We start from the raw sequence: 16,795 nt of genomic DNA on the forward strand, positions 1-16,795 counted from the left end.
CAGAAAATATATCTGAAAATAATGGGTATGTTGATAAAACAATGATGACCTTCCCCCTTACCCTCTCTCCCTCCGTTAGATTTTTGAAATCATTTCCTTTTCAGATCTGCTGTTTCCCTTGCTTAACACTCACTCACACACGCAGAGTGAGGTCTTCATACGCTATGAACCGATCGTTGTCGTCAAAACTCGCCAAGAAACCCTCTCCGGCTCCGTCTCCGGCACCGGCGACGGCGAACAAGAAGAAGAAGAAAAAGGAGCAGAGCCCTCGAAATCCATTACAGGATCTCAATACCAGCAGCACCATTAGCAATAGCAACAATGGCAGCGAGGCTTCTTCTTCTATCTCTGTCGAAGCCCCTCGAGGTTGCCTCAGGTTCTTTCTCTCTCATTCTTCTTCTTCTTCTAATTCAAAAACTCCTATTTGTAGGCCTAAAATACTGCCCAAAACCCCTAAATCGGCTCCTGTTGTAAAGCCTTCAAGGCCATCAAAATATAAGGACAACCGGTCCAAATGCAATGCTTTGGAAAACCCAGAGAAACTCACATTCCGGAATGCGCACAAATTTAAGAATAATTCTTCTTGTTTGTACCAGTGGCAGTCTGGGAACAAACCCAGTTCTAGAAGTGGACATAAGATGAAAACTTGCTCAGTTTTAAACTCAAATGGAAATTCCCGGAGTAAGTTCGAATCTAGGTCTGTGGTGGAAGGTATTGTCAGGGTGGTTGGTAATGCCGGTCAGCCCACTGAGCTCAAATCATGTGGTATTGATGAAAATTTTACACCTTTGAGTAAGATAGTGACAGGGTTGGGTTTGGACTCCAAAACTGTTAAGGATGAAGATTTGCAAGAGAATTCTAGCAAAAGTAATAGTAGAACTCCACCAGTTCAGGCCTCTGTATCTCCAGAGATACAATGTGGATCGTCTGCGGTGTCAACAGCCACACGTGCTTGTTATGCTACTGGCCATGTTCTTTCTGGGATCACTGACAAGAGGAAGTGCAGACCTAGAGGAATTCTCAATGTAGGAGAGAATGATTCAGGTTTCAGTAAAGGGAAGGCTTTAGGCAGTTTTGAGGATGATGATGACGATGGTGATGATGATGAAACTGGAAAAGGAGTTTTTGGCAATCTTGATGCTTCTATGGTTCCTTTACCTACTGAAGCTTCAATGCATTGGCTGTTATCACCGTGTAATGAGGAGGATGAGGATCACAAGGAGCATTCTGAAAATAGTTTTCAGAATTCTGTAGAGTCTGTCAATCTTTATTCTCCATTTTCAACCTCAGGTCATCATGGATTTTCTTTAGATGTATGTAACAATACTAATATGGGAAGTACTACTAACTGTAGCCGGAGGAGTACTTCAATTTCTCCAAGCTATCAAGAAGTGTTAGAGCCCTTAAATACCGATCCTGTTTTGTCGTCTCCCCCTTGCACACCTGGTTGCGAGGCTCTAACCTTGAAAGACGAAAGAAAATACCGTTATGATTATGGCTGCGATAATTCTCCATTCTCTATGGTTTCACTGGGTAGTGAAAATGTTATTCGTACTCCTCAATCACACTCAAGTATGGACAATCAAAGGAAACACTACTTTGATTCTGAACTCGGTTCAGTGGCTGAAGCTATTCGGATGGCAAGCTTGTCCCCAAACGGTAATGTATTAATTGAGGATCAGATTGATTCAAGTTTCCAGTTTGACTGTCTAACTACAACTTGCAATTCAATCAGTCGATTTCAGAAAGTTTTGGATGATCGGGCTTCCTGGCTTTCCAACTCTACACCAGAAAATGTGTCACAATCCGAGATGAGGATATCATGGAGAGAAGGGTTAGTGAGTCGTATCTACGATATGGATGAAAATGATTGCTGCAGATGTTTGTCAGACGAAGAGGAAGATATCAATGGCTGCAGCAGTGATCGCTTAAAAAAAACTTGTCAGAGTCCTGAACTCAATATCAATGTTGGGAAAGATCAGATGTTAAGTTATAATTCTCGGTCCGGTGAACTGTTGGATGATGAAGCAGGAGCGGGGAAAGTTGAAGAAGGCTTTCCTTCTCAGTCATCATGCGTGTGTGCTGAGTCCATAAGCACTGATGGAGGTGGCCTGCTTGCTTCAGGGGATTCAGATTGGACTCTGTGCTACAAGAACGAGTTGTTCCATGTATAACTAGTTAGTCTTGCAATCATATTAGAGCAAGTATGGCAATCTCTGATCCAAAGTGGTTTTTTTTTTCACCCGGTTAAAGGACCACTGTTGTATCCTATTCTTTCCATAGTTTAGTTTCAGTTGTGTATCATATAAATTCCCATTCAATTGAGATATTTTACATGAAATGCATTTGTAAGTTTTATAGGAAACTTAAGAATTGTTACATGAACTCTTCAGCAGTCGGTCAAGGAAAGGAACAAGGAACTTCTATCTCCGTTGTCATGTGAACGAATTTACCCACATCATTATTCATTTGGCAGTAATAAGCGGTAGGTGAGCATGGATTGGATACCTCAAATGCGGATTGAAAGTTAACCTACCCCTAGAATGTTGGATGAAAACTCTGTTTAGAATAACAAATCGCAAATTGGAAGAATATATAAATATTTTAGGTGGAGATTGGACATTTTATAGATCATTAGTTGGGAATAGATTAGTTAATGCCATGAACAAGATTAAATGAGAAAAATGAAAGAAAAAAACAAAAGTAGACGCCTAACATTAATAAGCACTTGGAGGGTCAAATTCCCTTTTTCTAAAGTGAAAAAAGAAAAGGGTAACTTGAACAACGATGTTAATGCATTTAGGAAGAGACGATGTTAACTAGTAATCTTCCTAATAGTATACTATGCATTATTATTTTTGGTTACATAAGGAGTTCCGAACCCGGGTGCCAGTTGAGGGGAAAGATGCTGCCAAACCACCCATTGGCCTAGTAGTATTCATTTTGTAGCTCATAGTTTTGTATATTAATGATTTGAAGCTCATAGAAATTTTCCAAGAGGATTAGGTGAACGAGGAGGCCAAGAGAAGATAAGAGACACCACTTTGTCAAATATTCATTCCACCAACCATGCATTGCCGACTCTGTTCAGCTGCTTCACTCAACATGAATTTAAGACGTACGGTTGCTGCTGCCTGCTATATTTGGTAATTGGTATATACTATATGCGCGAAGGATGATTAATTTTGACTTAGGCTAGAATTAATCGAACTTATTAATTATTATGATCATTACATAAACAGGTGAAGTGATTAGAGTAGAGGGAATGTCACATGGGCATGGATGGACAGTAATAGTATAGTGGACTAGCTCAGCTAGAAAGTTGATAAGCTCGTGTGTGTGACTGAGTTTTTAAGTTTGTGTCTCTTTCTTGCAGTTGCTGATAGATTTTGATAAAGGATCCATCGAGATAAGAAATCTAACTGGCGATCATTGGCAGAGGTCGGAGGAACTGGGCAAGTAGATAAGCTTTGAATTTTAATTTGACATGGCCATGGGCCAAATTTCAAATGTCATATGCCAAATGGTTGGACAAACCTTTGAAAAGCTTGACCAAGTAAGCAAAAACCAGATATGCTTCTTAATTGCAATTCTTTATTTCATTTATACTTAGATAAAACCCAAAAATAAACAAGAAGATGAGGACGATGATGAAGCGGGCGTAATGTGTTTCTTATTTAATCGAATTTCAAGGTTGATTTAGCATATGCTGAGTCACACTATTAGACTTTGAATTGGATTGGATTGGATTGGATGATATTATTAGTTGGCCGGGCGGAGGTAGGGGGCGGCATTTGATTAGTTTCCCTGTAAGTTAAAGTCAAAAATAAAAATGGCGTGTTGGACTTGCATTCCATTCCATTCCAATGGTGTGTGTGTTGATGTCCCTTGTTAGTACAAGAAAAGAATATAATATGAATATATATATATATAAATTTGATGATGCAGTTGAATGATGGCTGATGAAATGATGCATGTCAAAAACTAACCAAATGACCAATAAAGACCAAACCAACCAACGAGTAGAACAAAAAGACTGGGTGGCTGGCAAGGGTAGACTTTCATTTATAATAGAATAGTAGAAGAACTTTTTCTTCCTTGTTCAATATATATATATATATATATATATATATATTTATGTATATATTGCAAATTCTTGCTGCTCTGCTTGGTAATATATCTTCATCATTAATTAAGATCAATCAATGGAAGGTCTGATTCCAATGGTGTACAAGGCAATGAAGAGGAACAGAACTCGCCGCCAATACAGCAGCCTCTCATCATCATTATCATCATCAGCATCAGCATCAGCAGCTCAAACTAATTACAACATCGCCGACTTCTACATTGATCCTAATCAAACTAATTACGTATATGTGCCACCACCTCCTCCTGCTGCTTCTTCTTCAACTCCTCATGATCATCATCGTCGTATATTTAATGTAAACAACAATGGTGGCTTTTCTACAGTATCTGCCCCCCTGGAGCACAAGTCATCATCGTCCACAAACAACATAATCAACGGTCAAGTAATTCAACACCGACGACACAAATCTGTTTCTGTTTCTGTTTCTGCTCCTCCAAAGCAACTTGTCCGGTTTCGGAGCCATCGAGGAATCTTCTCATGCATGACTTGTGGTGAGGTGCCTAGCTAAGAGCTGATTAACAACGTATACCACCTGCCTGCACTAGAATTAATAGATAATAATTTGATTATCAAGCTTAGTTAACTTAATGTTGTAATGAATACCTCTGCACTCTGTTCCTCCATTGCCTCTGTTTCTCTGCTTTCATAATTTCTCCATCTGCCAAATGCAAATCTATAAGAAATGTTGTGATGCTGGCCTTAATTAGGATTTTGTATTTTATTTCTAACTTAAATGTCTGCAATATTCATACCACCATGGCACCATGGCACCATGGCACCATGGCACCATGGCACCATGGCACCATGCATGTGATTGATATTCCAGTCTTACACAGCTGATCACTTGATCACAAAAATTAATTAATTAATTAATTTTTGATGAAGCCCGGTCGGTCATCAATTATGATGATGGAACATTAATCCACAGTATACAAATTAAACTCGTTTCATATGAGTCTAGAAACTGGAAATTGGCAAACTTTGGTCAGTCAATGGTCGAATGCAGATCAAAGGTTTTGTTGTTGAGAGAAGGAAAAACAAAAACAACAGAGTTTTGGAATTATGTATTAATCCTTGTAATCTATTGGAAGGAAAAAGAAAAAGAAAAAGAAAAAAAGCAGCAGGAATTTATATAAGAAGAAAGAAATGAATTGATTCATCCAAAACTTAAACAAACTCTGAGACTGAGAGAAGGAGCTAGTCTGATTTCATGAGCTACAGGCTATGCACCAAAAGCATAGTTGGATGGATGAGCAGCAAATGAGATGATGGCGAGACAGACAGACAGAGATCTGAGATCAGAGATCTGAGATCTGAGATTGCATTGCATGCATATAGATATATCATGAATGTGTTTGTTGATGGTCATCTAATCATAATGTCATATATTAATTGTACCAAAAATATTGAAGCAGAATAAGTAGATGACCATCAACAAACATATTCACTGCTCCTGCAACTGTATTTTACACTTCGTCCCTCAACTTTGAGCTTTCAGTGGATTCCAAGTCAGATACCATATCATATAATCATACCATACACGAATTTTTATTATGTTATATATATAAAAAGGAATATGCCCAGTATCATTCCCTTACTCCCTTACAGGAGAATATACTTGAGAATAAACTTGTCTTACTGGTTGGTAGGAATGGGAGTTGGAGGATGGAATACACATTCATAATCATCAACTTATTATCAAAACTTTGATTGATTAAAGGAGGCAAGGCAATGATATTAGATTGTCATTCCAAGATGTATCTTTTTTTCTTCAATAAACTTGGGGATTGCTAAATGAATCAAATGGAAGACTAAAATGACACAAGCACCAAAAATATAAGTAGGAGGTATGGATAAATAAGAGGTGAATTATATCATATATGTCAAAAAGACAAGATGTAAGACTCTACAAAAATAAATAAATAAATTTGTCATATTTTAAGGGAGCTAATATAGACACTCCAAATTAATCATTACGCACTTCTCCGTTATTTTTATTTTATTAGAGGAGCGGGTGCTATTAGAAATTGCATTTGTAAAGTGAGACAAAAAGAAAATAAAACTAGTTAAAAGTCTTATTTTACACAGTCAATTACATGATACGTATATATATAGAACAATTACTATTATAAATTATGTATGTAATACGTATCATAAAAAGACTCCAAGTATCTTGTTGTTTTTAACAAATGCAAAGTTCAGCCCAAATATGGCTAACAGAACATCAAAGCACTCTTGCAAAAAGTCAGTCGCAGGGGTGCGGAGGTCTAATAGGCCGATCATGGGAAAGCATCGTATGCGTGTGTATGTCCTAACGCTCTTATCTTTTCTTGGACAGAGTAAAATGTCAAACAATGTTAACAGGTTAATTTATGTCATTAAATTATTGAGCCTGCCATGAGAATGAGAATGAGATTGAGATTGATCAGCCGGCCACCCCATTTGCCCAATCTATATATATATTCACTAATGGGGATGGGAAAAGAAATAAAAGAATCTACTGTGAAGATATATAATTTCATTTGCGCCCAACTTTCCTTCTTTTGGAGAAAATCAGGGTGCAAACAGAAGAAGGAAAGCAAACAAAACTTGGTGTCCAGTTTTCACAACGACCACTAAGAAAAAAAGGCCAACCTATCACCAGCTATTGTCTTGACAACATAAGGAATCCGCAAGTTAAATTCCAGTAATCATATTAAATACAAAGGGATCTGATAACATCAAGAACAAGAAAGCGTATATAACCATGTCAACCTCTTCTAAGGAATTACCAACAATTCTTATTTATAGAGAGATAGAGAGATAGAGAGATAGAGAGATAGAGAGATAGAGAGTGAGAGAAAGGGAGGCAAGTAACACAAGTTACAAGCCTACAAGCCTACAAGCATGGGCATGGATAGGCATTGGCATTGCCTTTCTCTCTGCCTGCTTCTCGTCCTCGTATTACCTAATGCCTATGCAGCAAATGATGCCCCAGATTTGAAGAGTAAGCGGCTTTGCAGCCAGTGCTCCAAATGTGATTCAAGTAAATGCCCTGCAAGTGAAGCCTACCCCCATATGACAGCATTTGATGACACTCTTATTGCTGGTGCTTTACAGTCTGACTATGTGGACTTGAATGACAAAGGAATTTACTCAGTGCCAGATATCAAAGGTGGCCAATCAGCAAAACTAAATGCTTATTTTGGCTGGAAATCTACTTCTGGTTCAGCTTCTGGTTATCACAGGTGAGTGATCCTATTTTTGACCTTAATGTGTTCTCTGAAACTAAGGCCAAAAAAAAATTGAACAAAAGAAGAGCATGGGATTATAATATATAGACAAACGATTACCTAATGCCTCAACGAGGCTCTCAACCTGGTAGCACTTTCTTTTCTCTGTATATTCCCATACCTAATGGAAGTGATTTGATCTCAGGCTGTAATACTATACCAAACGACTGAAAAGTCCATTAAGCATATGCTCTTTTTCGTTGTGCGCTCCCCAGGTTTAGCAACTACATGGACAAATGTTCAGGTGGACAAACTTACCTCACTGTGGACAAGCATGGCAAGGTTAGTCTTCAGTTGTTGAGCTCGCTAAAAAACTTGGCAGAGGCTGACTGGAAATCAATTAATCCACCCAAGAAACTAAATCACCGCGAGTTCCGCTTCTGGGTCTCTCGCAGTACAGGAAAATGCCTCACTGTATTTGGAGGCAACACAAAGAAACGAACTGTAGGTGTGGCCGAGTGCAAGTTTGATGGCTCAAACCCGTACCAGCTGTTTGCCTTCCGCTTTCATTACCACAAAGCCTTCTGTTGTTGCGGTGTTCACAATGAGTGATGAATTATGTTTTAAAAGAGCCTAAACTCAAAGCTCTAACAATTCAAAAATAATGATTGCTATACTCATAGCAAAACTACATCATTTCCATCACAGGGTATTAGGGTCCAAATCCTTAAATTTGTGGTGTATGACTAAATATGAATTTGTAATATGTGAGATATATTGACACACAATGCTATTTCCTGTAATAAAATATTATAGAAGTTCCAAACTATGTGGCTTAGCCTTAATAACTGTTAGGAGGAAGAATTTACCAACAACCCTGGAATATTACAGTTTAGCACCAACCCCACTCAAAGTACAAACTATTCATCACAATATCATGGTTGGGCATTGGCAGAGACATATGGTATCGGTTCCTGCCTATCTCCAATGCCATTCAAGCAAGGTGGTCTGGCCGCTCCATAGTAAAAGAAGGCCATCACTTTTGACAACTCATCTCCACTTCGAATTGCTGAACAGATTTTTTTAAAAAAAGGAGCTGAAAACATGCTGCAAATCAAAAGCAAAAATCAGATGCACATTCTCTAAATAAAAATTACCTTTCTCACGATATAAAATCTTCCCAGCCTTAGTAAAGATGATCTCAGGGAAGACAGACACTTGGAGAGCAGATACCAAATCATGCTCAGTAACAGCATCAACTGCAATACACTGTTAAATATGAAAAACAAATATTAGCAATAATGACCAATAAAGGGGGTGAAAGGTACTAAAGAAAGCATACGGTAGGCTGTAGCCTTACTCTTGGTGAAGGTAGCTTGCAGTTCCATATGATGTGTACAGCCTTCTCCAGTTCATTCCGAATCTTTTCATTTTCTTTTGGTCTGAAGAAGGAAAATTTTCTAATAAGAAAAATATGATATAACAATTTTCTCATAGCAAATACAACATAAATACAGTGTCATGAAAGAGTTCCAAATTGGGCAGTGTCCAGGATTGGAACTGTCAGATGATATCAACAACCGTTGGTTGGTTGGAGGCCTCTTTGAATATCCTAACTTCGTAACAAAGAACTATAATTTGGAAACAAGGTGCTGAAATCATAAATCTTAACAAGGACAAGGTAACATAGCAAGAAATAAATAAAAAAGAAGAAGAAAAAGGAAAAGCAAACCTTTTATAGCGATTATGTACAAGAATGATTAAAGGGCTGATGTCCTTGAAAACAGTCTCTTCCCATTCTGCAGTTACTACATCTTTAATGGGGCGAATGTAATTATCATCCTGCCACACTATTTCATTGTCGCTATCGTCATTATCATTGTCATCCTTTCTTGCCGTATTATTCTTGATAGTAATCTTGTCAAAGAATTGATCCAACTTGAAACCCCGCCCATCCGCATCGTCAGGCCATTCAGGATCATCCTCCTCCACAACAAGAGGATAATTGGCCAGAAGTTGTTGCACCTTCTTCGTCCTTTCAATAGGGTCTAACTCCTCTTCAACATCAGGGTTGGTATCTAAAACTTGTCTAATTTTGTTTCTCCACTCGCGTCTCTCTTCAGAACCCATCAAATAGGGATCATCTTTGTCACCTAAACAAGGTTCGTCCTCCTCATCAGAGTCATTAAACGGCTCTCCCTTTTCTTCATCGGAGCCGACCTTCTCAACAGTTTTAGAAGCATACAATCTAGTTACTTCGGAGCTACCACCACCATGTGTTGGTACACTGGTGTTCTTCATCCATATTCTGTTTTCATTAGCTCGAATGTCTTGAGACTGAGAACCTAAAGAAGCTAATGAAAGGGGTACTATGAATTTGTTCTGTTTTGGTGATGAGAAGAGATATGGAAGCCTCAGGGTATGTTGTAGAGCCATTTCAACACACAATCAGTTTGCAGATATCTGAAAAGGCAAACATTTTGTAACTAGTAACTAGTAATGTAATGGTTCACAGTAAATGGCAGCTAGAGAATCAAAATGCATATACTTATACGGCAGACAAAACACAAGTTTAATTCATTCAGAGAGTTCTCTCTTCTGTCCTCAGTCAGTCGTCTCCATTACAATTTACATGGTACATATCCAATCCAATTCATTCCATCTCTGTAAGAAAGGGAATTGAAGAAGAAAAATAACAAGAAAAAGCTGACTAACCTGGTAAGTGTATGATGATGTTCCTTCGTCTTCTTTCTTTCTTATTTTGACACAGATGAGACGAGCTTGGCATCAGAAACCAAACCCCAGCCCAGCAGCAACTAAGAGCCTAAAACCCCATATGCCAAAGCAGTGCCCGTAAATGTTAAATCAGATAAGGTAACGTGGATGGTTACTGTTAACCAAAGGGGAAGAAAGCTCCGTCGGAAAAGAGAGCGGTGAAGATGGATGTTTAAAATAAAATAGCCCATGAGATGAGCTGCAAACTTTATTTGGGCCTCCGCTTTCGACTTTTCCGACAGTTTGGGTTTAGGTCCTCTTCCTACTTGTTTTTAATTCCTACCGCCACTTTGGGCCTCCACATTTTTCTTACCACCTTAATTCGAGGTGTTGACTATAACCATTATTAAAGCATAACACATGCCTTAGAAGATCTATAATGGCTTCCTTAAATCACCTTCTTAAACAAATTTTAAGGAGGAATTGGAAAAATACAACTTCAACCATGCTCCCTATCCACCTCCTAAAATAGGGAGACCTCTAAGAGCTCCTAAATCTAAAGAGAGAGAAAGGACTCTTAGAGCATCCACAATCATACTCTCTATTTTTTAGTTAAATTTTAGCTAAAAACATATAAAAGTTATCTTAGGAGCTCTCTAGAAAATTTAAACTCCAATCATGCTCTCTAGTTTAGGAAGTCATAAATGCTATAACTCTTTTTTAATTGGTCCATTTTCTATTAAAAAAATAATATAAAAAATAGTTAGCATTAATTAAAGATTTGAAATACTCATTAAATAAAGCAGTATTAAATTATAGGTAGCCACTAAGAGTCATTTCTCTCTCCTCAGATTTAGGAGCTCCTAGAGATCTCCCTATTTTAGGAGGTGGATAGGGAGCATGGTTGGAGTTGTATTTTTTCAATTCCTCCCTAAAATTTGTCTAAGGAGATGATTTAGAGAGTCCATTGTGGATGCTCTTAGTAGCTACCTATAGTGCTTCGTTGTATGCATAGTTTAAACTTTTAATTAATACTAACTATTTTTTTATATATATATTTTTTTTATAGAAATGAACCAATCATATTGAATTAAAAAATAACTTCAGTATTTATGACTTCCTAAATTAGAGAGCATAATTGGAGTTCAAATTTTATAGATAGCTCCTAAAATAACTTTTGTGTGTTTTTAGTCAAATTTTAACTAGAACATAGGGAGCATGATTGTAGATACTCTTATTGACTAACCATAGTTAACCTTCACCTTAGCATTTATAAGAATCAATCATTAGAACAAAAAAAAATATCAATAAAGTTTTTAGATATTTATAAAAATACCCAATTCTAGACATGTATTTATAAAAATACCCAAGCACTATTTAAATATAGAAACATACCCAAAATGGATTTTGGGTATGTGTGTAATGATGGGTTTTGGGTATGTTTATAAATGGGTTTTGAGTGTGTGTAATGATGAGTTTTGGGTATGTTTATAAAGTGTTTTGGGTGTTGGGTATTTTTATAATTTCAGCCCCCATTTTTGGTATTTTAGTGAAACTCCCTAAAGTTTTTAGTATAATTTTAAGAGTGGTGCTATTGGTATCACATTTATTGATCATATTGCTACTTTTAATCACTTAAACTACTAGCCATTTTATTTCTTACCACGAATCATACCACATTTTTTTCTCTGTGTCCCATCTTTACCATTTTATATTGATTTAATTCTTATCGTCTCCCTCTATGTCTCTATGAAACAATGGGGAGACGTCCTATTACGTTCTTGACTAGGGGTGACAGCTAATATGCAACAAAGCCTTCTATACCTTTCGCCAAACTCACCCAACCTCATTAGTCATTACGATGCATTCACCATAACGATCTGTCACAGCCTACCCTAAAATGCAAAGAAAGAAAGGCAGTATGCATATCAACAACTAGGAAACCAGGCAACCACCACAAAAGTAAAAAGCCAAAAATGCAATGTTCTACATAAATAACTAGATCAACAAGCCAATACAAGCAGCAAGTTTTAAGACATTATAGGTAAATCCAACATCTCAGTATCATGGTTGAGTAGAGATGGAAGGAGCCAAGTAAAGAATCCATCATTAGTCTCTCCCTTCAATCTCTGCAATGAGTACTCCACCAGCAAATTCCAGAGATCACCAACTGTCCATTCATGTGACAGTATCCATTGAGTTACCTACTCCGGACAAAGTGAAAAAATTAATAAAAATAAAAAATAAAAAAGCTATACATAGGAATAGAGGCTTAGCACGAGTTGGGTGTGGAGCCAATGAAAATTACATACCTGGTCTAGGTTTTGCAATGCCTTCATGCCAAATGTGTAGTACGAAATGAAAGGTCTTAGTGCCTGAAACAAATGCACCCAGATAATAGTCATTTTGTGTCACTGATCCTTTGTTATATTTATTTACACACAGACATAGAATCCTAGCGAAAATTGTCTGAGTAAGCTAAAGATGACAAAGAATCCCATTTAATTGCTTTTTGAAGGCTTAAGATAAAACTACCTGAGAGGCAGCAAGCCACTGAATTATGGTCTTCACTTCAGGGTCTCCTCCAAAAGCACCACATCCCCAATTCCCAGTTGCAATCCCAACATCATCCTCATTATCAAGAGACAGGATCTCCTCAGAATCTCTGATCACTTTGTGTACAGATTTTCCTCCACACGTTTCAACAGAAGTTATGCTAGCTCCATGACTCTATAGAAAAGCAAATGTAAAAATTCAAAACAAACAAATTTCAAAGTGGAAAGAGCAAGTTTGGACACTGCTAAACCAAACATAAACTTCAAAAAAAATTCTACATTAAGAACTCAGCTAAAGTTAGTAATGCAATATCATTTCTAAATGTAGAGCATCACCTAACTAACACACACGCACAAACCAAGATGAAACTGATAGAAAACTCATACCAAAAGATTATTACTGTATACGTCATTGGAGTCTTTAACATCTGAATGAGGCTGAATTCCAGAACACCCACTCTCTCGAAACAATCTCTTGTACTGCTGATATTTTGATTGATGAAAAAAACCACAGAATGCCTTATTATTCTCCCTGTAGGAACCAACAAGTTGGAGAGATAAAATTTCGGATTAAGAAAATGTTATATGAAGGATCTGAAATCCACACAATTGGGATAATGATCCAACATATTCAAACATCACTGAGAAATTTAAGGCAAGGATTTGGAATTAGAACAAAAAAAGAAAACCACGGTTTAGGTGTGCTACTCTGTTCCTGTGAAGAGTTTCCAATAATAGTAATTTGGATTTAATGAGAATTTCAGTTTATGCTTGAAGCCTTCCTGGAAGTTACAGGGAACATATTGATTACGCGTCGAACCAAAACAAAATACTTTTTCTTGGTGGGTGTGATCCATTGGACATAAATCCAATTTTCCAATTTATAATAAAACAATGAAAAAGTCTTTGACTAGATAGATCATGGATTTCTGTTCTGGAAGTAAGACTATTCAAAAGATCAAAACTGCATGGAAACCCCATTCTATGTAGTTTGAATTATATTGTCTTATTCTCCATTGAATTCCACATGTTTCTAGTAATATGTGTGCACTGAAGTAAAATATACATACCGGAGGAGTAACTTTTGTTCGTACTGTCTCATCCCTGGGCTGCATAACGCATCTATTGCAATAATTCTGATTTTACGTCTTTTAAGAGAGTCTGTATCCCTTTTGTCCAGATAGTCACCAGAAAAACGAAAGGAAGAAGCATACCTACACCACTTAAAAAGATGGTAACACATTCGGAAATCAATAGCAATAGTAACCAAGTTAAATAAGTGAAGTTAAGATATTTAAGTTAAACTTAGAAAATCCCCTGCCATCTCATAGAATTAATGCATACATCAAGTTTAAGAAAGAACCAAATTTGAGTCATTATATGTTTCTACACATGCATGTATGAACAACATATGCTCAACTTCTCTAAGAAAAATATATACATTAATATTTTCTAATACAAAGAAATAAGCAAACAATAGGCTATCAGTACTCACCCTGTATAATTTGAAAACCTTTCTGCACCAATAATTTCTATAGCCTCATTATCTGCCATGGAAGGCATGAACAGCATGCCAGCAATTAATTCAGGATTGATCATGAAACGGATCTCTTCCTACGTGAGACGATAATAACAAATAAAATTAGGTGCTTCTGCAATTAGATCATGGCCTGCGTGATTCAAGAAAAGGTAAAACAAATAAAAATATAGTTTAAAATAGCCAGAATGCAAACGTAGGTAAAATATATAATGAATCACACCTGTACACAGCCCCTATGAAGAGCACCACCTCCTATATACTTGTTTGCAAAGTCGACTTCAAGAGCTCCACTTGATTGATTTTCTATCAAGCCTGAACTGTGAACCTAGAATGATATGAAAAGACTAGTTAACAAGTTATTTTCTATTGCTAAACAAAATAAGGAAAATAAAAAGGGGAAACCAATTCATCTGCATGTAACTAGAGGCTTATTATGTAACACAACTAGTCATGTAATACCTCAAAACGGCAGAGAGGAATGGCTGAATTGCTCCAGAAACTAGCCTTGGGGTAAGAAATGCTTAGAGGACCATGTTCCAGAGGAAGTACTTTCCGCTCAAATGAGACATAACCCTTAGGCATATGGAAACTTATCCTTTCAAAATAGTGTATAATACACCTTATCTTATTCTCCTGTTTTTCATTATAACTGTCATATAAAGTCCTGAAAATACACTTCAAGTGGTAAGTATATTTAAGTAAAATAACAGAAGTAGATATCTAGTGATGCTGTATACGAAATGGGTGACAGGATATCTCTTAAAATATTATGGTGAGATATCTAGCATAAAATTGGAAACCCCAAACCCAGTATTTATAGACAAAATGAATAAAGGATACAAGTGACACATGAGAAAGCAAGGGTCTCATACGTAAACAAATGGTCGAAGTTGATCGTTGGGAGATGTTTGGCACCTCTATTATTGATTGGGAACAAACAAAATAAAGAGCACCCAAGAAGAGCACTAATTAGTTCCTGAAAAGAACATAGACAATAATCAGCAAAGTAATACCGCAAATAAAAGAAGTTCTAACAAAGTAAAGAAAGAAGTATTCAGAACTAGTTTCTAGCATATGACAGAAAACAAGCGTCAAACATACCACCAAATCATAAGAGATATTTGAATTAGTCTCCGAAATAATGAAAAAAAAAATAATCACTTGATTTTCCCTAGATAAGACCACTTAAACTCAAATGTGAGTATAGATCTATATAGAAGATAAACCTTTTCATTGGCAGAGATCGGACATGAAATATCTGCATAACAATTAAATAAATAAATAATTTACAATTTTTCAGAAGTTCTGTTACATTCTTTTTTTTTTTTTCCTTATTCCAATAGCAAATGCTACTCATTTTACTATGCATGTTCAGTTTCTGCCGCACCAGGTTGTATGACATTTTTTTAAAAAAGAGAAAATTTTAAGTACCGATGGCTCTTGGTATAAGTTTTGAATCAAACCATGCTGTGATGTGTGCGAGCGGTTATGGTTGTCCGGGCATATGGGAGCGAAAGATAAAAAAGCAAAGATTCATGAAGGATATAGATACCTGGCTGAGGAACACGATTCCTGCTTCTTGTGAATGCAGTAGACGAAGACCAGTTTTGACTCCATCTCTGCCTCCATTAATAAGGGCGTCGGCGTTTTGATAGTGCAATTCTAACAGGGAGGGCAACCGCAAAAGCAAATTTGCCAATGCCGGGACAACCTCTCCAAACCATTTCCTTGCTTCAGCCCTAGACATGAGCTGCACTAACACTTTTCATTCAGATGCTATGGAATGGATAATACCGTTTTAACTCTTAATGCCTTGCTTTAACTGATGATGATGATATCATGTATACCTACGCTACCAACATCTTCTATACACAGACAGACTATATTGCAATTCTATTCTATTTCTATAATTCAATGAAAAGTCACAACTCAACTCAACGAAAAACATTTAATTTAAACGATTATCGGATACTTGCAAAAAGTAAATATTGAAAAGAAGAAAAAAGAAAAAGGAAAAAAGGGTACAAAATTGAGTGAATGGTGGATGACCTCGTCGAAGAAGAGGGCGTAGCCGTGTGGGGCGGAAAGAGGCAAAGGGTGAGAGGAGAGAGAAAGAGAGCGCCTGAGGTCCGAAATGGCTGAGAATAGCAGCTCCCCAGAATGGACCCCACTGTGCTCAGGACCTCTCGCCAACGCCTTGAGAGCCTCCAACACTTGGGACGGCCAGAACAGACTCCATGTCCGCAACACCACCGGCAAATACTCTAATATCGACTTCAAGTCTTCCCTGCCTTCCATTCTCTCTCTCTCTCTCTCTCTCTCTCTCTGCCGTCGTCCGTTGGAAAAGCACTTCTATTGCTCGATACTTAAGTTTACATATTTTGTTTTTGGAAGTCCACGTGTTATTTGACGACAACTTTACAGCGTTTGACGAGATGGACTCCTTGGACCCAAAAACTACTAATTACGCAAGAATTAGGGCCGTTGGTTTGGGTTGGGTTGGGCCGTTGGTCTGAGCTCCAACTAAAACACCCACCTGTTTGCAAATTGCAGGAACAAGAAAGAAATGTCCACCTTAAACCTCTCACGGCTTAGCTAAACAGCTAATATATGCCCAGCAGTTTTC

General features: G+C 37.3%; 5 protein-coding genes across 5 annotated transcripts; 3 read left to right on the top strand and 2 right to left on the bottom strand.

The window, feature by feature from the left end:
* The first annotated feature begins 55 nt into the window (after positions 1-55).
* LOC110756827 (GPI-anchored adhesin-like protein) lies at positions 56-2,428 on the top strand. Its single transcript, XM_021958297.2, has one exon. It carries the CDS (start codon positions 165-167, stop codon positions 2,172-2,174), a length of 2,010 nt encoding a protein of 669 aa, XP_021813989.2. The 5' UTR covers positions 56-164; the 3' UTR covers positions 2,175-2,428.
* Positions 2,429-4,024: 1,596 nt separating this feature from the next.
* On the top strand, positions 4,025-4,853 carry LOC110756824 (uncharacterized). The gene has a single exon (XM_021958294.2). The coding sequence runs from the start codon at positions 4,206-4,208 to the stop codon at positions 4,653-4,655; it is 450 nt and encodes a 149-aa protein (XP_021813986.1). The 5' UTR covers positions 4,025-4,205; the 3' UTR covers positions 4,656-4,853.
* A 2,045-nt stretch (positions 4,854-6,898) lies between these two features.
* On the top strand, positions 6,899-7,988 carry LOC110756813 (uncharacterized). The gene is made up of 2 exons (XM_021958276.2): positions 6,899-7,374; positions 7,635-7,988. The coding sequence occupies exons 1-2, from the start codon at positions 7,034-7,036 to the stop codon at positions 7,969-7,971; spliced, it is 678 nt and encodes a 225-aa protein (XP_021813968.1). The 5' UTR covers positions 6,899-7,033; the 3' UTR covers positions 7,972-7,988.
* A 148-nt stretch (positions 7,989-8,136) lies between these two features.
* MRL7-L (Thioredoxin superfamily protein) lies at positions 8,137-10,302 on the bottom strand. Its single transcript, XM_021958275.2, has 5 exons — positions 10,075-10,302; positions 9,092-9,822; positions 8,720-8,801; positions 8,517-8,628; positions 8,137-8,428 (listed from the first exon to the last, which is right to left on the bottom strand). Exons 2-5 carry the CDS (start codon positions 9,793-9,795, stop codon positions 8,295-8,297), a joined length of 1,032 nt encoding a protein of 343 aa, XP_021813967.1. The 5' UTR covers positions 9,796-9,822; positions 10,075-10,302; the 3' UTR covers positions 8,137-8,294.
* Positions 10,303-12,037: 1,735 nt separating this feature from the next.
* LOC110756924 (poly(ADP-ribose) glycohydrolase 1-like) lies at positions 12,038-16,788 on the bottom strand. Its single transcript, XM_021958417.2, has 11 exons — positions 16,219-16,788; positions 15,722-15,919; positions 15,042-15,145; positions 14,629-14,833; positions 14,390-14,494; positions 14,125-14,243; positions 13,700-13,843; positions 13,017-13,161; positions 12,610-12,804; positions 12,387-12,449; positions 12,038-12,278 (listed from the first exon to the last, which is right to left on the bottom strand). Exons 1-11 carry the CDS (start codon positions 16,465-16,467, stop codon positions 12,105-12,107), a joined length of 1,701 nt encoding a protein of 566 aa, XP_021814109.2. The 5' UTR covers positions 16,468-16,788; the 3' UTR covers positions 12,038-12,104.
* Positions 16,789-16,795: the final 7 nt, after the last annotated feature.

The sequence above is a fragment of the Prunus avium genome, chromosome 7 (genome assembly GCF_965620075.1).
Source record: "Prunus avium chromosome 7, drPruAviu1.hap1.1, whole genome shotgun sequence".
Lineage (NCBI taxonomy): Eukaryota > Viridiplantae > Streptophyta > Magnoliopsida > Rosales > Rosaceae > Prunus > Prunus avium.

What these genes read in the sequence shown, in the direction of transcription:
- LOC110756827 (XM_021958297.2), top strand. Translation starts at nt 165, where the DNA reads ATGAACCGATCGTTGTCGTCAAAACTCGCCAAGAAACCCTCTCCGGCT.
- LOC110756824 (XM_021958294.2), top strand. Translation starts at nt 4,206, where the DNA reads ATGGAAGGTCTGATTCCAATGGTGTACAAGGCAATGAAGAGGAACAGA.
- LOC110756813 (XM_021958276.2), top strand. Translation starts at nt 7,034, where the DNA reads ATGGGCATGGATAGGCATTGGCATTGCCTTTCTCTCTGCCTGCTTCTC. An exon ending in TCAGCTTCTGGTTATCACAG is followed by an intron (nt 7,375 to 7,634) that starts GTGAGTGATCCT and finishes TGCGCTCCCCAG; the next exon opens with GTTTAGCAACTACATGGACA.
- MRL7-L (XM_021958275.2), bottom strand. Translation starts at nt 9,795, where the DNA reads ATGGCTCTACAACATACCCTGAGGCTTCCATATCTCTTCTCATCACCA. An exon ending in GCAAGCTACCTTCACCAAGA is followed by an intron (nt 8,629 to 8,719) that starts GTAAGGCTACAG and finishes CATATTTAACAG; the next exon opens with TGTATTGCAGTTGATGCTGT. An exon ending in GATTTTATATCGTGAGAAAG is followed by an intron (nt 8,429 to 8,516) that starts GTAATTTTTATT and finishes AAATCTGTTCAG; the next exon opens with CAATTCGAAGTGGAGATGAG.
- LOC110756924 (XM_021958417.2), bottom strand. Translation starts at nt 16,467, where the DNA reads ATGGAAGGCAGGGAAGACTTGAAGTCGATATTAGAGTATTTGCCGGTG. An exon ending in ACGCCCTCTTCTTCGACGAG is followed by an intron (nt 15,920 to 16,218) that starts GTCATCCACCAT and finishes GTGTTAGTGCAG; the next exon opens with CTCATGTCTAGGGCTGAAGC. An exon ending in TTCATAGGGGCTGTGTACAG is followed by an intron (nt 14,244 to 14,389) that starts GTGTGATTCATT and finishes CGTCTCACGTAG; the next exon opens with GAAGAGATCCGTTTCATGAT.